The sequence below is a fragment of the Sinocyclocheilus anshuiensis genome, unplaced genomic scaffold (genome assembly GCF_001515605.1).
Source record: "Sinocyclocheilus anshuiensis isolate Anshui unplaced genomic scaffold, SAMN03320099.WGS_v1.1 scaffold1154, whole genome shotgun sequence".
NCBI classification, from domain to species: domain Eukaryota; kingdom Metazoa; phylum Chordata; class Actinopteri; order Cypriniformes; family Cyprinidae; genus Sinocyclocheilus; species Sinocyclocheilus anshuiensis.
The window spans coordinates 2,780,486-2,806,269 of record NW_015542345.1 but is presented as its reverse complement, the minus strand read 5'-3'; the positions used below and the strand labels follow the sequence as shown (position 1 = coordinate 2,806,269).

Below are 25,784 nucleotides of genomic sequence, written 5' to 3'. Positions count from 1 at the left end.
TCTAGGTTTTTAGAGTGTTATTATGTTGTTTGAATGATGAACTCGCTCGAGGAAAACAACAACTAAGGCTCTCCGTGTCCTGGACTGCAATCCAAGTTATGACAGCAGTTGTTGCAATTGCTCATGTATCGTTGCAGCCATTTTTGCTTGCATCAGAAAGGGTTGTTCAGCTGTCAAATCACAGTGCAGTATTCTATTATCTCAACTCGTACTAGGAAACAGTCTGTAAATTCACAATAACTCACTGTTTCTAACCTCTCAATGTTTCTTCTTTCCTGTATGGGGTCCGTTCACCGGATCCCAGAGGAGTACTACGGTAACATTGCCTCACAACTTATGACTGTGTATTTCAGTGTGTCATTGTGCGTCTGGAGCTTTGCAGCTGCAGAAAAGGCGTTGGCTTTGGGATATTAGAGCATGATCTCTTGGCAGAATTCCACAGAGAAATATCCAAATGTTCCGTGATCTCCTATTGTGATGGTTGGCTCAGTTCGAGAGAGCCGCCTTTCTTTTTTGCCAGACAAACATGCTCCACCATAACTATAAATTAATGAAAGGTGCCATTCGTAGCAAAGACATTCAGACAGTTTGAGCACACCAAAGTCTGGCATTCTGTACATTGTTTTTGTTGCAGTCTGCCCCATTGGGTGGAGACTGCTTCCAGCGTCCCTTTTTGTAGCTGAAAATATGATCGTTCCAAAATGAAGGTATGACTGCGATGAAAAAAACAACAGAGACTGCGGCGCTACAGACTCACAGACCTTCAGACACAGCTTTCATCATTAAAGACCCATCAGAGCCTGTGAACGGCCCTTACCTCTGGATAAAACCCAAATAATAATCAATCACAAGGCTGACCGGCCAAGACGCACAAACACAAAGCCCCTGTTTTCCCACAGAGAGCAGAGAACTCATGCCTTGAAGGTATACAGCATGAAATCTCTATGAAAATGGTGAGTTTGTTTCAGATATTGTTCTCTGGCCCGTTTTTTTTATGTCAGAAAAATATTTTAATTATATTGACCTGGTCTACCTTTCATCGATGTTTTAGACCTTTGTAGTGCAACTGTTGTGCACAGCAACCAATTTTAATGAAAAGTTAATGAAAAGGTGAGAGAATGTGAGACTATGCGTGTGACCAGATGGATTATATTAAGCTGTTAGCTGCCACTAAAAAACATCTAGAACACAAAAAGGCCAAATCTCAAACTCTGTGAGGTAGGCATATTGAGGTATGCCTTAAAGGGCTGGAAAATATAAGTGATACGTTTTTGGAAGAAATCTCTTATGCTCACCAAGGCTGCATTATAACTTTTCTATGTTAATACATTTTAAAATGTAAGGGTGACTATACGTGCCATTTTTCCCGGATGTGTCCTTGCCAGGATTTGTTTTGGCTTTGTTTTCATGCTTGCTGAAGGTAATGATCGAAAAGTAGTTTGACCAATAACATGCAGGCATTGTACATAATGGACCAATCATGGTGTGTGTGAGAAGGTGGGATCTACGGTCAGTGTTTGACATCAAAGTACCTCGAGAGCATTTTGAAAGCATAATGAACCGTCTGTATGGTATTTTGATGTCATACACCGATCGGTCTGCACACGCAAACAAAGCCAAAACCTAGATATTTTAGGCAATATGAGCACGTATGGTCACCTGAAAAAATGGCATGTATGGTCACCCTACCTAATGTAATTTATTTCTGTGATGGTGAAGCTGGATTTTCAGCAGACATTACTCCAGTCACATGATCCTTCAGAAATCATGCTTGTGCGCTGATTTGGTGCTCAAGAAACATTTCTTCTTATTATCAATGTGCTGCTTAATATTTTTGTGAATTCTGTGATGAACACAAAGTTCAAAAAGCTGAAATTCTTTAAAACAGAAATCTTTTGTGATATTATAAATGTCTGTACTTGAATAAAAGTATTAATTTCTTTCAAAATAAATTCTTACTGACCTCAAACTTTGAATGGTCCTCGTGCAAAAGTATTCCTTTCCCCTAAGATACTTTGCATTCGCTCGCAAAAGCATTGATATATGTATAGTTTTCCCTCCAACCGCATTTATTTCCATCACAAAAGTTTTGCGAATCAATGCAAAGTTTCTTGGGGAAACGCAATACTTTTGTCAGCAAACACAAAAAGCATTGAAATATAATTTTTCCTCCCATCAATTTTTTTCTATCATCATGACCCTTTAGGGGTCTGTAGGTTTGAGATATTTTGCACACAGAAAACCTGAAGGTGAATACTTTGTAATCCCTTGTGTTATCAGAAAGTTCTGACAACTTAATCACAACAAGCCCCAGATTTCAGGATCACAGTTTTTCAGTGGTTTTTCAGTGTTCAGAAGACCTAATTGCTGCAGTGACTTATATTTCAGTCCTGGTGTTAATGTGACAGCAGCATTGTCACTAGCATACCATAATTTACAATGCTGTGCTTGTGGACTAGAAAAGATACATCACATGACTTCCTGACTAACTGCAGCACACATTTATTTGGTTACTGATAATGTGCAGTTCATTATGGAAGGAGGAACAAATATCCTATACAAGTCTAACACTCATGTATATCCTTTGCCCCAGTAATGGCAGGATATAAAAGCGAGCCAAATACATCCAGATGTTGATCACGGCAACATCTGCACTGGGAGGAATCGGGGCTTCACCATAGGATTGTCTGAGTCGTCTTGTCTTTCTGCAGCTCTTCCAGTTGGTGGAGGAATTCCTGGCAAGACAAGACAGAAATCGAAAGCTGCCGCTCAGTTAATTGAAGGTATGTCAGGAATTATAAATGGACTGAACAAGGCTTGTGTACATTGCATCAAGTTTGTGTTGAAATTTAGTCAAATTAATAATCATAAAAAAAAATATATATATAATTTTAATAAACTGTTCTTGACTGAAATGCCATCTTAAAGGAATAGTTCAGCCAAAAATGAAAATTTACTGAAAATGTATTCACTCTCTGGCCATCTAAGACGCAGATGAGTTTGTTTATTCTTCAGAACAGATTTGGAGATGTGGAGAAATGTATAGCCTTACATGATATCACTTGCTCACCAATGGATGCTCTGCAGTGAATGGATGCCGTCAGAATGAGAGTTCAAACAGCTGATAAAAACATTAGGATTCATTAAGATTATTTCATTAAGACATTAATTCATTAAGATTTCAACCTGTTAGCTGCCACTAAAAACATCTACAACACAAAAAAAAAGCCAGAGCTCAAGCTCTGAGGTATTGAGGTTGGTAAAAACATCACAATAGTCCACATTTTTTGGGTGAATTATTCATTTAAATGTTTAAAACGTATTAAAAAAAAATATCTGTTCCACAGAAGAAAGTAAGTCATAGTCTTTTATGGAAGTTATTAAAAAAAGTGTAACGGAGATTTTTTTATTAGAAGTTATAATATTTATTACTTGTTAAATGGATTGCTGTGGACAGTAGTAAGCTTATGTTCACTGATATAAAAATATATTGATTTTCTAAAGCCACATCTATTCAATGCTTTAGTCATCTGCCACAAAAATGTCTTCGAATCATCTTCATTTTCATAAATGCAATTAACTTGATTAATTAAACAGAGTATCAGCTAATTAATTAGATTAAATATGCACACACACAAAAAATGTATGTCCTTGTGCTTCCTTGTGTAAAAATGTGCAAATATAAATACAACATAAAAAATATGTTTTTCATTGTCTCTCTGATTGATGACCTCGTTCAACCTGTTAAAGTATATACACCGGAAATTATAACAAGAAAAATATCAAGCTTCAAATTTACTTTTCTTTCTCATAAAACCGACTGGTAGGAAAGCAGTACATTGCATTGTTGTAGTGTAATCAAAATGAAAAATATGTTTACCTGCAACCCTTAAATTATAACTTGTTTTGTGCGCACACATTTGTGAGAGCATGTAAAGCTGTTTTTATTAACTGAAAATACAGTGGAAGATAATCCCCCCAGACACACACAGCTCCCACTCGCACAATATCTGGCAAAAGCAGGTGCAACGAACAGATAGTCCTCCCATCTAATGAAGGCAAGAGAGAAAAACAGACACCTTCAGTGTCCAGATGGGAGTCCGACATATTTTTCATCAAGACATTCATAATGGTTAATGGTTAAACACTGAAAATGTCTCCACAACAGTTTGATTACCTTACACAGATGCTGGATATTTCTGGGAGTTTTAATGAGATCATATCAAATTGCCCTTCAGTGCCTTTGAATAAAAGACTATTCCAGGTCATGGGTTGTTTAAAGTGAATTTAATGTGAGCGTTTAGCGAAGTGCTTGAGCCAAATGTAAAATCCATCTTGTGGACGAGATTGAAATGAGATCAAGTATAATAAAGGGTTTTCCACAGATTTGATAGTCTAATGATGACTGGCCTTCTGCCCTGGACTCAGAGCAAGTGAGTCATGTTAGGGGGCAAATCTGCCCTCTAACTGTACAAAACATCCTGTTAAATTTACAGCAAAAACGGTCCGATGCGGTTGCTTGAATTTCACATTCAGAATTAGCATTTATAAAGTACTTACTGTATCAACTTTAACTGTTTGTTTTTGTTTTGTAAAAGAGAGAATACAGGTTTGGAATGACATGAGGCTGAGTAAAAGAAAGAAATTTGGGTGGACTATCATTTTAATGAAGGAAAAAGCCTCATAAATTAAAAATGACGCACATCCTACTTGTGATATGTTCTATATTTAAACTCTAGTTTGTCTGCTCACGTCAAATGGAACATTTTTATGTGGAGATTTTGGCCCAAAGACAAAATCTCAGTATGATATTAATGGAGTCGACCATTAGTCTCCTAGTGGCAGGCCTGATAACAGTATTAAGGTCAGAGAGTACCAGGGCTTGGGGCAAAAATGCCACTGAAAGTGACGAAAATGCCCCAGATGTTTCAGATGTGGGTGTAAAAAGTGCCTCATGTTTTGATAAATTTCTCGCCATGGGTTAAGCAACCATAATGTATATTTGAACGAACCGATTCAACTGAAGTATTTGACATACACCACTGTTCAAAAGTTTGGGGTCAGTAAAATTTTATTTAAAAAAGGATGCATTAATCAAACGTAAAGACATTTATGATGTTACTTTTGAACTGTCTATTTATCAGAAAATCCTGTTTAAAAGTATTACAGTTTCCACAAAAAAATATTAAGCAGCACAATTGTTTTCACATTGATAATAAGTGTTTCTTGAGCACCAAGTCAGCATATTAGAATGATTTCTGAAGGATCATGTGACACAGACAAGACTGGTGTAATGGCTGCCTAAAATTCAGCTTTGCCATCGCAGGAATAAGTGACTTTTAAAAACATATTAAAATAGAAAATGTTGTTTTTTTTGTTTGTTTTTTAACAAACTTTCAAAAGGTAGTGTATATGGATGAAGTGTGTCACATAAAATTAAAACAAAATGCCCTTAAAATCAATTCCAGCACCCTAATCTGCAAACCGGTTGACATCATTGCCACAAATGAACCCTAATAAAGTTCTGGAGTCAGATTTGGTAAACCTTTGATTACCTATAGTACTACAGTCTTGGCACACAATGAAATGATTCATGTCTACAACTCTGAGCTTTCTGAAGCTCATCCAACTCCTTGATTTCATTTCCATTCTTTTCTCTAAAGCACCATATATTGAAATAAACAAGAAGCCTTAATGGCTTGCCATCTAAAATGATTCAAAAACTGCCCTAGCTCAAAACCTAAGTTCCAGTGGAGTGTCAACAGTAGGAGGGGGAGAATGAAAGAGGCAGGCAGAGCAACAGCCTCAAGCTATGTTTGCTCCCTCTGCCGCCCATATGGCCAGAGATCTGCTTGTTCCTTTCTTAGTAAACATAACTTCCCTTCTGTGTTTTAGATGAATACTGATCCAAAGCTTTTCCTGAGGCCTTATATGGCTTTATATGTGATTTAGATCACAAATACCTTTTGTAACTACTAGTTTCAGTGTGTTGCCCCGTTTAAAGGTAACTTGAAGAAAACGGGAGGCTTTTGAATGTAGTTATGGCAATATTAAAATATCACACCGAAGTGTGGATGTGTAGGTTGGACTGTTGACTGTATTATTAAATATGAGAGACTTTTCGTTTATGCCTGTTATGATGCCAGTAATAGATATGTCGTGAGGGAGGAGACACTGACCTCTGGGTTTGACTTTTACTGACATTTGAAACTATTTGGAAAGTTCTCCTGTTATGTTCTTTGTTATTTAGTAGGTGCTTCCTTCGATCAAAATGATTATGTAGTTGGTACAATACGGCTAAAACAGCACAGCTATAGAAGAGAAACCTTGAACTTTTTTATGGAAATAAATAAGCATGGCATTTAAAGGTCTTTCTGAACCATACCTTCTAAGCTATACCTCTCACAGCAGATTTTGGGAAATGGAAGGAACTTTTTGCACATGGATCTTTTCACTCACAGTTTAGACTGAAAGTATTCATGCGTGAGATATAGAGCAGCTGGAAAGAGAATTACCTCAGTGCAGAGTGAGTGGCCTATAGATGAAGCATCACAGCAGATAATGCATCGCTGTAAGAGATGAAAGCAGCTGTCAAAGAGAGAAGAGTGAGAAAAGGTAATCATATAGGTGATTTATAAGGCTTTATAATTCAACTATAAAAACCATATCTGGAAGCATCTTTGTGCTTATATTTTTATTTTTCAAATAGAATAGAATTTTAATATCTGTTAAAATGCATGTTGAACACATCACACTGGATTATTTTTGAACTCTGACAAAGTCAGGAAGGCATATTCGTTTTGTATTTTGAATGAATTTAAAGTTCAAACTCAAGCAGTTGGGGTTTGCCAACCACTGGGAAGTGATGGCAGGTTATCCTGATAATGAATCTGACTTTTTCAATCTTTTATAACAATAGGGATAAGTGATTATGTAGCAAGTCGCAATGACAATGTTTTCCCAAGAAATCACAGTGTACGGAGTCAGCTGGATCACAGATCTACATTAGAAAGTCAGTGGGATTGTTGGCTGTCACCAGCTAACTGACAACAAAATCGCATGGTCCTCTTTGACACCTCACGCATGCCAGAAGCTTCCTTTTGGAAGAACTGGATGTCACTGGTTTCTATCAGTTATTTGGAGATTAGCTAAAGGCTTATTCTTTTAAAGGGCACCTATTATGCAAAATTCACTTTTACATGTTGTTTGAACATAAATGTGTGTTGGCATTGGCAATGTGTGTACACAACCACCCTATAATGATAAAAATTCACCAGCTCTTTTTTTAAAAAAATCACCATAAACCATAAGCAGTGTATCAGAAAAAGCCGTTTGCAGAATCTGCACCGCACACAGTCCAACATTATCTCCACGATAGAGATCATAGATCTAATATGCGATTTCTTTCCCAGTTGTTTACCTTCACAGACATAACCAACTGTTTTGTAACTTATGTGTGTTTTTAACATAAACTTGTGTGTATTTGACCATTTAAGCGCAATCAGACATGAAAGAGAACTTAGTGTATTACTCACATGCCTTGTGACAGCCGCTTTCTCTGTGCGTGTTTGTAAGTCACTTTGGATAAAAGCGTCTGCTAAATGAATAAATGTAAATGTGTTTCGGATTTGTGTGCTCAGAAAACCGTATATCAGAAGTTTAAACTAATATGATTTAAAATGCATGATTTCAGCATGATAGAGATGATAATCAAAAGCAAACAGATATTTTTTTAGCAGAGTATCTGAGGTAAGAACTGTAAAGGCACAGCCCTATTCCGAAAAAAGGGGGCAGGGAGCAGCAGCTCATTTGCTTTTAAAGAGACATGCACAATTTTCAAAATGATATAATAAATGATCTGTGGGGTATTTTAAGCTGAAACTTCAAAGACACTTTCTGGGGACACCTCAGACTTATATTGCATCTTGTAAAAATGGGCATAATAGGCCTTTTAAAGCTGTGTTTGTTCAATTAACGTTTCTCCTACTCGTTTAATACACAAGGGGTTTATTCATGTCATGATCCTAAATCACAGCACTAATAAACAATATAACATCAGATTTAGCAGTAGCTAATAAGCCGGCACTACAGTTTTTAGACTACAAATCTAACACACCTAATAACATGCAATATCACAGCTAAATGTATACCTTCAACCACCTATGAATACGCCCCTAAAACAATTTCACACACTTTTATAACTTTTATGACACTGCATTGATTCATGGACAACAGACATTCCAAAATGTCATCTGACATCATTGCCTACCTGTTCTGAAGCACAAGAGATGCTGATTTCAAGTCTTGCATGATTTATACATGCTATCTGCATCTCACACTGCATTCCGACACACATATATCCAAAACAAAACAATTCGCATGCTGAGAGCCCACAGGTAGAACATGAATATTTCATGAAATCAGGAGTTGATTAAGTAGGGGCCACAACATTCCTATTCAACGAACCATCCCTCACAAGCACAAGTGGAATCTCTCCACAGGCATCAGTCAAAACATGAACTCAAGACATGACATTTGCCTCAGGCCTTCAGCTTGATGATCCTTCTGTGGCTTGCTAGTGTTAAAAACTGCACTTCTTTTCATTATGAGTCTTAAACCACCTCTGACTGTCATTGCGACATAACGAAAGAACGCGTTTCATAGATACTCACATTACAGAAGCTGCAGTGATAAGGTGATTTCATCAGGTAGAAATTAATGAGCTGTCATCTTAGCCTAAATGCAACAAAAACCAAGATTTGCTAAATCGTTTCAGAACCTGATCGTATCGATACCTTAGACCAATGTAGCTGCTTTTTGTCACTTAATTATTCAACCTCGTTTGTCTTTAGTGCGTGAGCTGGGAAAAAAATCACACCCATGCGCTAATGTTAAAAACAAAGGTTAAGTAGTTTCTATGTCAGATAAAATAAGAAACTCTTGCTTGTTGCAGAATTTCGCCTCAAACCGGCTGGAGGCAACAGTGTTTACGTTTTATTTTTCGAGCACATTCCTGTCACTCGAGGTCAATGTTAGCGGGGACGTTCTTATGAAGACGTCAAGACCCTGAAACACATTTTGTGCACTCAAGTGTAGTTACTGCTGTTACAGAAGAAACATCAGAAGCTGTTTGAAACATCTCTCCTGAGATTCTGACCCTCAGCTTGTAATGCCATTAACAAAGCAGAGTAGAACATGTATTTTCAAGAAGTTGCAGTGGTGAGTTGGACATGCTAGCTAACTAATCGTACCCTACATAATTATACACAGATGAGTTTCTAGACTCTTACATGAAATCAAAATTAGAGTCAAATTAGAATCTTAATACATGGGTCGTTTTATGCATAATTCATCATTTTGAGTTATTTCAAAGTTTGTAACGACTTTGGCTGTGTCTCATTTCGAAGTCTGCGCTCTCCAGAGGTCACATTTATCGGTCATACAGTGTATGTCATCAAAGATGCCTCATTTCAGAAAAGTAATTATTATACAATTAACTGTTATTCCCCAAATTACTGTAATTTCTTTCTTAGTTTGAAATGTAATGGTTATTTTTTCTGAACTGAGGCAGCCTCAATGGCATATGTGGCCAATAAATGTGACCTTCAGGGCACGGCCTTTGAAAAGAGATGCAGCTTTTGTCTTGCTAAATTTTTTGGCTGATATTAAGTGCTTAAGGTTTGGCTCCTTAGCACCTGTGAGTAGATGCTGTAACTACACCATCTGGGATCAAAAAATAAATAAATTTCCATTGACAACCAAAATTAGCAGTGTTTTCTGATCTAAACATGCATTTCAAAAATTCATTAAAGCACAATAAAGCAGACTTGACTTTATTAATATTTAATGGAAGATTTTAAATGTCTTTTTCTACTTCCAAAGGCTTTTGCTAGCTGAGCCACTGAGATAAATGAGAATGCTGAAAGATATCTTTCTTCAGGTATTTTAGACCTCCTCAAGCCACAAAGTACAGTTGCTAATAGCTAAAATGAAGTCCAACCCTGCATTTTTTTTCTTGATTGAATATGCTGTGTTCATATGGTACATCACATTATGGAAGTAAAATAGTATGTTTATGTAACTCTAAGGTCAGTAAGATTTTGTAATATTTTGAAAAAAAAATGACCTCTTATGCTTACCAAGGCTGCATTTATTTGATCAAAAATACAGTAAAACAGTAATATTGTGAAATATTATTCTGCATTTTAATATATTTTAAAATGTAATTCATTTCTGTGATGTGATTCATAGCTGAATTGTTGAAAGACTTTACTGTCACTTTTGAACAATTTAATGCATCTAAATAAAAGTATTCATTTAAAAAAACGATGGTATACTGACCCTATACATTGCGTGGCTTTGTATATAGAAAAGTCTGATTTTTACTGATTTTTGTCCCATGCTTTCTGTGTTTCTGAAAGACATCCAAGCCTTATTAGCTCATTTGTTCAAATCATCATAATTGGCAAATAGGAGTGAGAAGATCAGAGGTCTGGCTGGAGTCCACTCGACCCCATGAACATACTGTACACTCAACTCTGCAAACCAGTGTAGGCAAGACAGGCGAGTGTTCTACATTTTTCCTTCTTTCTTTAGGTCTCTTTCTCCCTCTTTCATCATGTTTTGTCAAGTTGTGTTGCCCACCCAGGTCTCACCCACCACTGTGTTGACAGATGCCTATAGCTGGAACAAGAAACTGGCTTCAAACATCCTCAGAAGTAGGTTAATAATTTACTGCTTATTAGTCATGTGCTGCTTATGTTTGAAGCTATTCAATTCTGTGGTATTGTGTTCGAATCACTCACCACTCCGAATCAGAAACTCCGAATTGGGGGGGTAACACTTTACGTTGAGGTTTCATTTGTTAACATTAGTTGAATGCATACATGACCTAACAACAACACTTCTACAGCATTTATTAATCTAAGTTAATGTCGATTTCAAAGTTGTATCTGTTAACATTAGTCAATAGTTTCCTTAAGTTAAATGTAAATGACATACACCTGGATTGCAGTGCTATTGAATTTGTGTTTAAATATTTCATGAAATGGGAACTTTCCACACTTTCCACACTTGCTAATGTGTGGTTTCACAGGATGTCACCAGAGCCTACGGAATATCTTCCACAGTTATAATCGGCAAAGCATGTGCATTAACAGAGTGGAAAAAAATGTTATGGTTATCTAAATGGGTTCCTGTCAATGTGTGTGCTTTAAACACAGGATATGTTTTTATGTTATTTTTACCCTTCCCCCTGCTGCTGCAGTACATTCGGTTGCTTTTGTCAGGATCATGGTTACCTGTCACATTGCTAAGAGAAGCACTCCAAAAAACAGTGCTCTATACAGATGTACTGTATGTAGTGTGGCGCTGATGAAGATTCCAGAACCTCCTGCTACACCCACTTTCTTTCTCTCCCCCTTTCAATTTCTCTCTGGGCTTTCTTGGTTTTCCCACAATTTACAAGCCCTTTAACACCACTGCATCACAAAGATAACCCACTTGTTGCTAGGCCACACCAACATGCTCATCGCTGCACTGGGTGGTCCCCCTGTATTATGGGACCTTTGGGTGACACCGTTTTTTTCCTGCAAGTTTTCATTAGAAAGAGATAAAGGGGTCAAATAAGAGATCAGATTTTTAAGGGAGGCATTTATCATACATGAACAATATTTCATCTCTCTGCATTGATTACAGGGATTATACACAAATAATTCATCAAGGTCACCTTTATCCACTGGTTATATCCTTTGCGTATTATCTTAGAAATGCAGAGAGGATCTACATGAAAATAATCTGTGATTTCACAGAGATATAGAGAGTTTAATGATTTTGTTTAGGTTTATGCTGCTTAAATACATGTTTTCATAAAGCGAAAGGGGGACCTTGCAAATACACTAAGTTTATTTTCAATTAAAGCTTTCATAAATTTTATGCTAATAATGCAATTTGCAGTGAAAGCATTTGTGTGAATTACTGTAGAAAAATGCAAAATAGAAACATTTTGTTTGCAAACGCTGAGTAATAACGACTTGAGAACACTATTTTATTAATTCTCTTCTCTTCCAGAGTTTTATGATCTGTAGAATATTGCATAAGTGGATTAATCCAGGCTCAGCAGTTGAAGTTTACAGCAGCTCTAATAGCAGTCCCAGATGCTCTCCTCCATGCTGAACAATTGGCTTTTACGCGCATAATACACACGGGAATGGCCCGTCTTATGCTTACCAAGGCTGCATTTATTTGATCAAAAATACAGTAAAACAGTAATATTGTGAAATATTATTCTGCATTTTAATATATTTTAAAATGTAATTCATTTCTGTGATGTGATTCATAGCTGAATTGTTGAAAGACTTTACTGTCACTTTTGAACAATTTAATGCATCTAAATAAAAGTATTCATTTAAAAAAACGATGGTATACTGACCCTATACATTGCGTGGCTTTGTATATAGAAAAGTCTGATTTTTACTGATTTTTGTCCCATGCTTTCTGTGTTTCTGAAAGACATCCAAGCCTTATTAGCTCATTTGTTCAAATCATCATAATTGGCAAATAGGAGTGAGAAGATCAGAGGTCTGGCTGGAGTCCACTCGACCCCATGAACATACTGTACACTCAACTCTGCAAACCAGTGTAGGCAAGACAGGCGAGTGTTCTACATTTTTCCTTCTTTCTTTAGGTCTCTTTCTCCCTCTTTCATCATGTTTTGTCAAGTTGTGTTGCCCACCCAGGTCTCACCCACCACTGTGTTGACAGATGCCTATAGCTGGAACAAGAAACTGGCTTCAAACATCCTCAGAAGTAGGTTAATAATTTACTGCTTATTAGTCATGTGCTGCTTATGTTTGAAGCTATTCAATTCTGTGGTATTGTGTTCGAATCACTCACCACTCCGAATCAGAAACTCCGAATTGGGGGGGTAACACTTTACGTTGAGGTTTCATTTGTTAACATTAGTTGAATGCATACATGACCTAACAACAACACTTCTACAGCATTTATTAATCTAAGTTAATGTCGATTTCAAAGTTGTATCTGTTAACATTAGTCAATAGTTTCCTTAAGTTAAATGTAAATGACATACACCTGGATTGCAGTGCTATTGAATTTGTGTTTAAATATTTCATGAAATGGGAACTTTCCACACTTTCCACACTTGCTAATGTGTGGTTTCACAGGATGTCACCAGAGCCTACGGAATATCTTCCACAGTTATAATCGGCAAAGCATGTGCATTAACAGAGTGGAAAAAAATGTTATGGTTATCTAAATGGGTTCCTGTCAATGTGTGTGCTTTAAACACAGGATATGTTTTTATGTTATTTTTACCCTTCCCCCTGCTGCTGCAGTACATTCGGTTGCTTTTGTCAGGATCATGGTTACCTGTCACATTGCTAAGAGAAGCACTCCAAAAAACAGTGCTCTATACAGATGTACTGTATGTAGTGTGGCGCTGATGAAGATTCCAGAACCTCCTGCTACACCCACTTTCTTTCTCTCCCCCTTTCAATTTCTCTCTGGGCTTTCTTGGTTTTCCCACAATTTACAAGCCCTTTAACACCACTGCATCACAAAGATAACCCACTTGTTGCTAGGCCACACCAACATGCTCATCGCTGCACTGGGTGGTCCCCCTGTATTATGGGACCTTTGGGTGACACCGTTTTTTTCCTGCAAGTTTTCATTAGAAAGAGATAAAGGGGTCAAATAAGAGATCAGATTTTTAAGGGAGGCATTTATCATACATGAACAATATTTCATCTCTCTGCATTGATTACAGGGATTATACACAAATAATTCATCAAGGTCACCTTTATCCACTGGTTATATCCTTTGCGTATTATCTTAGAAATGCAGAGAGGATCTACATGAAAATAATCTGTGATTTCACAGAGATATAGAGAGTTTAATGATTTTGTTTAGGTTTATGCTGCTTAAATACATGTTTTCATAAAGCGAAAGGGGGACCTTGCAAATACACTAAGTTTATTTTCAATTAAAGCTTTCATAAATTTTATGCTAAACACAGGATATGTTTTTATGTTATTTTTACCCTTCCCCCTGCTGCTGCAGTACATTCGGTTGCTTTTGTCAGGATCATGGTTACCTGTCACATTGCTAAGAGAAGCACTCCAAAAAACAGTGCTCTATACAGATGTACTGTATGTAGTGTGGCGCTGATGAAGATTCCAGAACCTCCTGCTACACCCACTTTCTTTCTCTCCCCCTTTCAATTTCTCTCTGGGCTTTCTTGGTTTTCCCACAATTTACAAGCCCTTTAACACCACTGCATCACAAAGATAACCCACTTGTTGCTAGGCCACACCAACATGCTCATCGCTGCACTGGGTGGTCCCCCTGTATTATGGGACCTTTGGGTGACACCGTTTTTTTCCTGCAAGTTTTCATTAGAAAGAGATAAAGGGGTCAAATAAGAGATCAGATTTTTAAGGGAGGCATTTATCATACATGAACAATATTTCATCTCTCTGCATTGATTACAGGGATTATACACAAATAATTCATCAAGGTCACCTTTATCCACTGGTTATATCCTTTGCGTATTATCTTAGAAATGCAGAGAGGATCTACATGAAAATAATCTGTGATTTCACAGAGATATAGAGAGTTTAATGATTTTGTTTAGGTTTATGCTGCTTAAATACATGTTTTCATAAAGCGAAAGGTGGACCTTGCAAATACACTGTAAGTTTATTTTCAATTAAAGCTTTCATAAATTTTATGCTAATAATGCAATTTGCAGTGAAAGCATTTGTGTGAATTACTGTAGAAAAATGCAAAATAGAATTTTTTTTGTCTTCCACAACTTGCAAATGCTAAGTGAGTAATAATGATAATAGCAAAATTTGCTTCATTTCGATGCAGACATCTCTGAAAAATGTCAACTTGACTTTTAGTCCGTGTGTCAAATGCTGATCTAGTAACCTCTGTGATGGATCAGTTCAGTGAACTGTCTTTTTGACTCATGGTCCGCGGCGCATACAGTATGAGTTGACTTAATACAGTAATTTATTCGTGAATCAAACTACACCAGTCACGCTGTACCTTTTTTGATTCACTATAAATAAACTCAGATTCATTAGTTCGAGAGTCGGACTAAATTCGTTACGTGTTTGTTTTTGATTACTAAAGAACCGGCTCATTTGTTCTTGATTCTACATTACGTTTTTTTTTTCACATTCAGTCTGTGAGGACAGCTCAAAAGAAAGGCATAGCTTATCATTATATTTAAGTACAGGGATTTTTTGCATCACATTAAATATAGACAGCAAACTCATATTCACAAGATTCAGCAGAGTGGGGACACCATGTTAAAAATATGGGAAATGGATAACCCATGCCTTTATGGACTAGATTTCACAATCAATAAACTTTGAAAGTTATATCAATACGTGTTTTTCTTAACACAGTATATCAGACCCGTCATAGCAGAGACCTCGACCTTATTTTAACTTTTATTATAAACATACAGAAATTGATTTCTATCACAGTGGCTGCAAAATTGATTTGAAAACACTATTTACTTCATTCTCTTCTCTTCCAGAGTTTTATGATCTGTAGAATATTGCATGTGGATTAATCCAGCCTCAGCAGTAGAAGTTTACAGCAGCCCTAATAGCAGTCCCAGATGCTCTCCTCCATGCTGAACAATTGACTTTTATGCGCATAATACAGATGGGAATGACCCGTCATATTTTGAGCAGTTTGCGGTGCTGAAAGGTATTTTATTTTTAAAATCAGCCTAAAAGTCAAGGAGACAGCATGATTCAGAAGATACATCTCTTCTAGACCAACTTCTAATGAAAGTGCCATGTGCCTCAGATTTACAGAAGCTCTCCATTTTCAGGGGAGCAAGTGTGGTATGTATTGTATTTATATAAATCCTTTTCAAAAACCCCCACCGGGTCATGCTATCGCTTCTTGTTGACTTTTTGAAACTGTGTCTGATAAATTTCTTCTTGAGATCAAACAGGGAATCCACAAATCTCAATAGTATGCCTGTAAGCACGGGTGTCAGATTAACACGGTCAGTTCCCACAAACACCTTTTTGATTGTTGCCCAAGTTAGTATCACCGTAACTGTCTCTATAGGCCTTCTTTGACCATTTTCGAGTTCAGTTTTATTCGCCAACAAAACAAACTTGCACAATTTCTTGGTAAATGTCATTGCACTGAATGCCCTGAATTAACTAGCACACATAAGCTTTGTAGATGTTCATTACAGCTTTGCATTTCAGCACACTTGCTTCAAGAATTAATCCTGCGTTAATGCGCATTTAATGGTGGACCTTTTTTGCTCCAGTTGAGCAAATCAAAACAGAGCATCTAAATGCATGGAGGAGTGTAGACCTGGAAAGAGAAGTATCAATTACAAGGATCAGAGTAAAACTCATTTATCTTTGCAGCAGAAAGCCTGCACTGCTCTCCTAAAGCCTGGTCATTAGAGGGGCCTCATCGGAGCCCTGGGTCAGAATCCTGATCAGGTCGATGCCTGAGCAACATCATTTAGATCTATTCAAAGACAAAATTCCACCACTGAAATTCCTACCAAGTGACAAATTTATGATACCCTGCAGATAAAAGACATGGCTGTTTGAGTAAAATGTTGAAGGAAATGCTTTTCTTGGCGTCGATGGTGGAAATAATTTAAAAAAGTGTTTCCCAGAATTCCTATGCCTTATGTACCCCCAGCGCCATCAGTAAAGCTTCAAAACTCTTTTGGTTTTATTTATTTATTTATTTTTATTTTTATTTTTTTGCATACATAAATTGCAACAACTTGCATAAAAACCAATAAAACCAATTGGTTTGTATATTCTTGAAAAATTTTCCTTTTAAAGAAAAGGAAAAAATTAGATATTTGTCATGATTAGTTACTAAAATTTATTAACATGCCTAATATTTTATGTAGCAATTTCTGTTTTATAGGTTTAACAAAACTGAAAAGAAAAAAAAGAACACTAGATGATTTAATGTATACCCCGTGTTAGGAATCATAGGTTTAAGTTAATTTATTTCCTTTATCAATTTTGTTTGTTTGTTTTTGTTTGCACGTAAATCTATAATTCTGAAACGAAATTTATGCAGGTAAATATATCTTTTTTTTTTATATCAGACTTTCCATATAGAAAAATAATACTCACTTTGTGTTAAATGATCTCATTGAAATGGTTTTTGGATGTCTTGAAATAGTCGGGACATAAAGTTTGTATACAGTTTCCATGATGTCAAATGTTTCCCTGTACTGCATTGTGTACTGGCCTGTAAACACTTGAAATAGGAAATATGGAGTCAGTCATGTGTGCTGTGTTTGCTTGAAACAGTTTCTTCTTCCTGCCTGAATTTCATGGCAAAGCTGAGAATTAAATTAGAATTTTGTTGGATTTCTAAGAGGACTTTGTCGAGACTCTAGAGAAACACATTTTAGATCACAAAGTTCTCCTGAGGAATTTTTAATCAATGTGAATAATTTCACTTTATTCCTTTGATGATGTCATGCAGTCTGAATGTTTTGGACAGGTCTCATATGAGTGCAACACGATAATACTTCTGAAGCCAGCTGAATGACCCAATGAGGTGACGACTAATGGGCGTATGCTGGTATAGAATAAATCATTGGAGGTTGCCAGGTTTGTGTCGTTGGCTTCTTCATAACTGTTTCAGGTGGCAAATAACACTCTTCACTTCCATTGGCTGTTTTCACACTGCATCACTGCTCATTTGCATAAGATCTCCTTAACTGTTGCATTACTGTCACTCTTATCATTGGAAATCCATATTCTCATTGATAATAAATGACTTTAGATCGCTTTGTTGCTGCAATTTGCTGACAGCGTGAATGCTCATTAAAAGCTGTGCTGCTCACCGCTGATCAACCACACTGAACAGAGAAGTAGGATGCAGATGATGAGGGAATAATGCATGGCGACGACAAGCACGTGTGTTTTAAATGGAAATTAATCAAGTTATCAGGAAAGACAGATACACTTGAGTGTCAGTGTAGGCGCAAGGTCTTTGTTTGAACAAAAATGACCTAAGAAATACATGTAAGGTTCCTTAAAACAGCGTCTTGGACAGAAGACAAGCTCGTCATGGTGTTGATGTCCAAAAGCCCAAAGCAGGCTTTGCTCTGAAGTGAAAACTAGACTGCAAAAGCTACAATTTAACAAAGCAAACAAAACCAACTCATATGTAGTGAGGAACTCTCCTGAGTTTGGTTTGTTTGTGATGTAAAGAATTTCAAACAAGTGTTTGAGAAACTCAACTAAGACATGATGAGCTGAATGTCTTTTATCTAAGATTATCAAGAGCTACAGCCTGAATTAAAGAACAATAGTGGCTGCTACTATTTACTTGTAAATACAATAAAACGAAGTCTTATAAATAATATTAGAAAGGAAAACTTGAAATCGCATCATATGACCCCTTTAAGAAGAATGAAATGACAAGGGGTATTTTAATTGATTTTTTAAGAATGCAATGAATTTGTGTTTACATCATCATCATCATTTTTTATTTTTGTATTTATGTATTGCAGTTTGGGTGTCCATCATGTAAAGCACACTTTTCCCTGTGTATTCACGACTACATCAATTTATTGTGCAATTATTTCAATAAAATAGTTGAAGCAATGTAAAATGTAATTTTGCTAAGATGAATATTAATTCTAAATGTATATTAACATTGCCTAATTAACATTAAATGCATTTTCATGTTTTCAGTAAATAACGTGGTATTTTTTTATATAGGTATAATAGCTACTATCAACTGATTAATCTTTAATGGTCTTATGGTTAATGTTGAATGAATGGGCTGCTCCAGAAAGTAGGTAGCCTACCGTAGCTACGTTTGGAGGTCTCCAACTTTGTCCCTCCCCTTCACAATTGTCAGCGCTCTCTGCACTGTGTAGGCTTGATAAGACAAGTTAGTTGGCTGCAACTTCTAACCTATGGACGCACGGAAGAACATGACTCCAGCGAGGTAAAACCTCCGTTTTTAACGCTTTTTATTTTGTAACATCAGCAAAAGAGCGCTGCTCACGTTTATTATAAGACATCTATGCTCTGCAAAACTAGTTTAATGGTGCAGTGGCAGATTTGTAAAGTTAGACGACCTACAACATTGTTTTTAATGTTTATTTAGCTGGTTTTACCTTTGTGCAAAAAAGTTGAACTAAAATAGAGGTGGTGCTACTTTTGGTATTTGAGCGCGCGCTTGAGGTGTCTTTAATATCCATTGGTTATTCTCTGACAGCACCTATCATAATTTACCATGGTAACCGCGGATTTCGCCAAAATGTCCGTTATTGTGTTATTGCTACTACTGTAAAACAATAATAAATTATTTAGAATTGGCATATATTTCATTTATTTTATTTTGATGACAGTGTTGTCTAGTTACCACTTTTCACCGGGTTTTGGCGGAAACTGTGTTTATCATAGTATTTTTTATAAGAGGCATCTGCAAGGTTTGTGAGGCACATGCCATCTTCGTTGTAGTTCGTTTTCATTTAATTTGCCTCTTACCATTTTATATGTTTAAAATGATAAAATACACACATTCAACAATTTAATCTAAAAAAAAGTTATTATAGTTTTGGTCTCATTTCTATAGACTGATAAAGGGGTAGTTCTCCCTAAACATAACAATTATTTCATTATTTACTCACCCTCATGTCACTCCAAACCGGACTGTGTTTCTTCTGTAGAAAGATAAATATACAAAATTTGAAGACTAATATATTTACCATAAAAATTTTACTAAAGTGTGTCTAATGTACTATTTTTTTGAGGTCATATGGTGCTTGTATTAGAAACAGAGCCTAAATGTATGTTGTCTTTCAATAATCTTTCCAAACAGTAAACTGTTAACCACAGCATTGCACCGTCGTAGTGAGTTGAACTTGAGAACAGATCAATCTGATTCATGAACAAATCGCTCAATTTTTTTTTTATTGATTTTTTTAAAAATGATCAGACTCATGTTACTCATTTATTAATCAGACATTGCTACTTTAATAAAAGAGATAGGGGAGCTAGGGGAGATACCAAATTTTGTAGTGCATAACAACTGTAGTGTATCATGCAGACCACTTTTACTGTAGCTTTATGGTAAATTATCATCTTTTTAGAAGCTTGACATCTCTAGTCATCATCATTCATTAACATCCTTTAAATTTCACTTTTTGTGTCCTGCAGAACAAAGAACATCAAACAGGTTTTAAAACAACTCTCCCTTTAACTCTTCATACAGGTTATAGAATCAGCCAGACCTGTTTTTATAAATCAAAGGTAGACTAGACCTTGCAAATGGCATGTTGGCGTGTAGTAGAGACAAATACTTTGCCCAGACTTTAAGATATTAAGGTTAATGGTGTTTTTTTTTGGAAACAATTAAAGCAGTTCCTTTCATCTGCCATGAAATCTAAACATTCAGGGCCTCGGGACTCCAATGGTTTTCCAAAGTAAACAGAACGTGTTTCTCAGCTGCTGAATGGAAAGCAATTCAATACAAATGGCTTACAACGCTAGAAACAAGTCTTGTACTGCTGTAGTCTGCTGTAGTCATCGCTACTACAGAAAAACACAGCTTTGCTGAATTATTTTAAATCCCCTCTATGTTTAACCCACAAAACACCTCATCAACTACAAAAATGGCTTTATGTCTGCACTGAATGCCTCAATTTGAGTCCTTTCAGTTGGCTTTGCTATTTGCAAATGAGAGTTCAGTATGACTTCCTTCATTACAGACCTGCACTAACTGAGGCAAATCACAGTTGTCCCATAAATGTCAAACAAATCAGAAAAAGCAATAAAAAATAACAGAGAAATTGTATGGTGTGGTAAGGCTTTTAAGACCCATCAAATGGAATATTACAAATTTTATGCCGCTGAATACACTGTTCGTGTGGCGGTCGCTTAATGGTAATGAGCTTGAATGCTGGTGCTTCATGATTAAGGAGAAACTTGCTCATGAGATCAGGCTTGGACAACCCTGTGATTTTAAAATGTGGGATGGTCTTAGAAGGGTGAGCTCAACTGTGAAGCCAGATGTTGGCTTTTACACACTGAGTTTGGGCTGGCTGGAAGAACTCCACAGGAAATTTTCAGAGTGCTCTCTAACTTGCATCTCTCTCTCAAGGTTTCACTGACTGCTTGCAGTTCACAAGAGGAGAGCTGACTGTTTGGGATCTGGAGAGGTTGGACTGTACTGGAGACATTTATCAGCAGGTACCAAGTCAAAATGGCCCGTGGCCTCTTGAACTTGGTGTTTTTGCTAAGTATAACCAGCTGCCTTTGTCAGAGGGATTGCACCGGGGTGAATTGCCCTGAATTGCGCAATTGCATCGAAGAGGTTTTGGACACTGGAGCGTGTTGTGCTACCTGCATGCAAACGGGCTGCATGTGTGAGGGTTACCAGTATTACGACTGCATCAGTGCTGGCTTCAGAACCGGCAAGGTTCCAGAAGGTGAGTCGTACTTTGTGGACTTTGGAAGTACTGAATGTTCCTGTCCTCAAGGAGGTGGACGGATCAGCTGCCATTTTATACCATGCCCTGAGCTTCCGGCCAACTGCATAGCATTGTCGGAACCGTCGGATGGGTGCATTCAGTGCGAGCGAGTTGGATGCGTTCACGAGGGGCAGAAGTACGAAGCCGGACACTCATTCCAAATTGACCCTTGCCAAGTATGCCACTGCCGAAATGAAGGCGGAGACCTAATGTGCTATCCGGTTCCAAACTGCGACCCAAATCATGCTTCAAAACCCATGCTAACCACAACAGCTGAGGACAGCACATCAGAGAGACGGTACCGAGACCCAATACAACACATTTTTAACCCTCAAGGCTCCAGAGGTCCCTTTAACAAACACTTTTCCTTACACAGCGATAGTAATCGTACTTTTAAGCTACGTATGAGAAACGTAGATGAGAAGGAAGAGAATGAAGAAGACTATGATTATTCACCCACTGATTCCTTAGCTCCATCTCTGCATGATTTTGCTGCTCCCACAGAGTCATCCATCATCTCTGTGTCTCGTTCAGATAATTTTACCCCCCGCCAGGGTGTGCACAGGGGAGCCAAGCAAGAGCTGAGAGAGATGTTTGGTATTCGTAAGTCCACAACAGACAGGCCGCAGTTTCCTTTCCATAAGGACATTACTGACAGGATGAGAGTCGGCATTCATAACGACAAACCAAAAAACGAGCTATTCAGCCCTCTGAAATATAAAACAGACCGGGAACGATTCATCCTTCCTGTGGAAACTACAAACAGAGTGGGATTCGTCACTCATAAAGATACCTCAGAGATCCAGAGCTTTAGTCTTTATAAAGACGACTCCAATCAAGAGGCCCTAACAGATGATGAACAGCTTGAATTTCCTTCGGAAACTACTGATGGGGATACATATACCTCACAGGAACACACCACATATAGTGAAATGGTTACTGACTCTCCGATGGCTGTTGAGCAAACTACATCTCTGCTTCGGGAAACCACAACTTCATCGCAGACCGTTTTGGATGGTGTATCCGAGAGTCAAATTCATTCACTTGACATTATCCCCAATAGTGTGGAAACAGATGGCTCCAAACAAGAAGAAACCATATCAAGAGGGTCTAGTAAGGAAAAAGCAGCTGTTTTGAATGAAACTACTAGCATTGATGGTATTCAGAATGACCATATCTTAAGCAGTCCAAGTCCTGTTAAGCAAAGTGTGACCATCCCTACCAAAACTTTGACAGAACATGGAAAATCAGAAGCAGAACTTGAAGAGGAACACAAAAGGCTCTCAGTGGACCACAGAGAACCTTCTGTAGACCACAAACAACATCTTGTTGAACACATAAAACCCCTTGAGCGCCAAAAACCTGAAGCAGAACATGTGCAGACCCTAGGAGAACACAACACAGAGTTTGAAGGGAAACATCAGTGGCAGCTGTTCTCTCCAGCTGAGTTCAGTCCAACCAGCCCACCTTCAAGCAATCAGTCCCACAGTCTGTTTAACTTCAGAGAGGAGGAGGAAGAGGCAGACAACACCCTCAGAGCTCATTCTAGATTGGAGGAGGGTGAGTTAACAAGCAATGCATGTCATTTATTCAGTGTTTCGAGTGCTGAACTGTTATGCTGAAGAGTTTTAGTGCATAATTAATGCTAATGTGATTTATAGTTGACATTCACCTGGTACCATAAACTCTTTAAATGCTTGGCAACGTGCCATAGACAATCACAGCTGTGTAAAGATGACTGTAATACATTGCCAGGGAACACACCGGGCCTTGCACCCTGCGGTACGACAAGACAAAACAAACAGGCCCCTCTCGAGATGTCTACGGTGGCTTGTTTTCACAGATCACATGGCAGGGTACCAATTAAAGTATTTCCGGTATCACCTAGTGCTTAGGAAAACTGTTTGCTGTCATGTTTGATTTCAACATGTAAATGGTAAGGACTCTTGCTAGTCCCTGGAATTGTGAGCTGGAGCATAAATATTCAACTCAGGGGGGCCGTCTGGATCGTGAAGCCAAACACCGCACCCGCTGGGAACATCCTCCTGGCTCAGTCATCATATTCACTCACTCACCACCTAACACCCTTGTGTCGTTTATCACGCTCAAAGCTTCAATTAGCAGAAAACATTGCTAGCTATAAACACACCATTGACTGGAAAATGGCTTGTGACTTTGAACCAAAAGGTGTTTATAGGTTTTGTCTGCATAATTCGTCTTGACTTGTACTGGAACAGAAATATTTAATTGGGCCTTTGAATGAGGCACCAAGGTAACTCAATATATTCCAGGGCCTTCTAAATCACTGGCTTCAGATTTTTTATATTTTCAGAGGGTGAGGCCAGACTATAATAGTGAAAATTTTTTGACTGTTATAATAATATATTGTACTATGACAGTAAATCCAATACAGTGGGTGAATATGACAAGAACATGCCAAGGTCATATTTCATTGCAAAATTAAAAGGAAGAAATAATTTAGCCTTTATATTATTACATGCTATAATATATATTACATATGCATTATTTAAATTGTAAAGTATTTAAACATTTTATCGTAGTGGTATTTCTTTTAGTACCTTTAAATGCTGATGTTTCTCGCTGCAAGACAGTAAAATAAATGATTGTGTTATAACAATGAGAACCTGAAGAGAATCACTATTGAAATAAACTCAACTGTAAAACATCTGGAAGCATTACAGTAATGAGAAATTGGAGTATGAGTATGTTTAATTGTCATGAAAATAATGTCACAATGCAAACATTCTTGATAACAGGCTTTATTTTCTTTTGGTACAATAATTTATTTGATTTGATTTTGGAGTGAAATATGACCTGGACATGTTTTAATGACATTCAACCTTGTAGTTCAGTTTTAATCCAGAAGTTTCTTTTATTCTCCTGTTTCTTGTTTTTCTAGAACTGTTGTTTGCATAACATTGATAGATGTAACCTTTTGAATAGCATCGAATAACTCAATCCGTTATCGTTTCTTATTGTTTAGTTACTGTTTGGCTGCCAAGATCAGACCGATTTGTCTTGTCTAGCTTTCATTGTTTAGGTACGGTTACCGCTTGTCTCTGTAAGATTAGTGAACTGCTATTTTTGTTGTGACCAAGACAAGAAGCTCTAAAGTAATGCTTGTAAAGCTTACCCTCTCAGTCAAATGGATTCCCTGATAATAGTAAAGAGTTAAATCTTAGACTGGAAGGGTCAGTCCAGATCACTGTGACAAGGCTACTTCAACCAAAAGGCAACATTTCACAATTAGTTAGATAAGGAGAGGAATTAGTTATCTTGCAGGATGCCAGTTGGCCATTGCTCAAAATAAGCAGCTCTCACTGGATAGAAACACTTGGAGCTCTCAGCAGTTTGCCTTTCTGCATTGCATGAGTATGATAATCAGGGAAAGTGGAGGCACACTGTACTGATAATATGTTTGGCAGGAAAGCGGTTTATCGTTTTGTGCAAACCGGCATTACCAACATGTGCACTGAATTTAAAGTCAGAGGTTCAGAGGTAGCAGCCTAGACTGTTTGTGTTGCATGATGCATCTCACCCGCCGATCATGAATATATGCAGTGGAGATAAGCATCGTCCAATGGGAAACTTTTTATTAGGAACCATGTTTTTTTTTTTTTTTATTAGGAACCAAGGTTTTTGACTAAAAAGATGGGGGGGAAAAAACTGCTTTAGCCCCGTTAAGCCATGGCAAAATCCAAAGCATGACTATATAGAAGTTTTTAAAGATAAAACACAGGACGGGAGTTAAACATGCACTTAAGGGCTCATGGACTGTCTGCCATGAAGTTTTATTGATCAGTTTCTCCTTGAACCAAGGCAGTTATTAAAGGAGAGTATTTGATGTAATTCCAGCTGGAATATGTGAACCAATTTTTATTTTGAAAGTCGGAGCATCTGTGTTCTCTCGGTCTAAGATTGAGCTCCATTATAAGCTTAATATGCTAATTGCAAGAATGCACCATTTTAAACAGACTATCAGCAGTCAGAATGATCAAAAATGGAATTTGTGGAGGAAATCAAGAATATGAATCAAAATCAAACTACAAGAAAAAACACTGGTCTCCTATTTGGTTGGGATGAAAAGATGCTAGTGCTAATATGTGTGTATGTGCATGTGTTGTCTTGCTATAGTGAAAACTTTAGCACTTTGTTGAAATCCTCTTTTACATCTGAATGTTTACTGCCAGCAGTAATGCAGTGATTTGTGATCCTGTCTTCTCCT

At 37.3% G+C, this 25,784-nt stretch overlaps 1 protein-coding gene across 2 annotated transcripts in view; it reads left to right on the top strand.

Moving 5' to 3' along the window:
- The first annotated feature begins 18,940 nt into the window (after positions 1 to 18,940).
- LOC107691338 (fibulin-2-like) overlaps positions 18,941 to 25,784 on the top strand; it is a 52,718-nt gene continuing 45,874 nt past the window's right edge. For both annotated transcript variants that reach the window (XM_016489893.1, XM_016489892.1), the window contains exons 1-2: positions 18,941 to 19,008; positions 21,169 to 23,098. In XM_016489893.1, the coding sequence (XP_016345379.1) occupies positions 21,271 to 23,098 (1,828 nt within the window). In that variant the 5' untranslated portion in view covers positions 18,941 to 19,008; positions 21,169 to 21,270. The remainder of the gene's footprint in view (positions 19,009 to 21,168; positions 23,099 to 25,784) is intronic.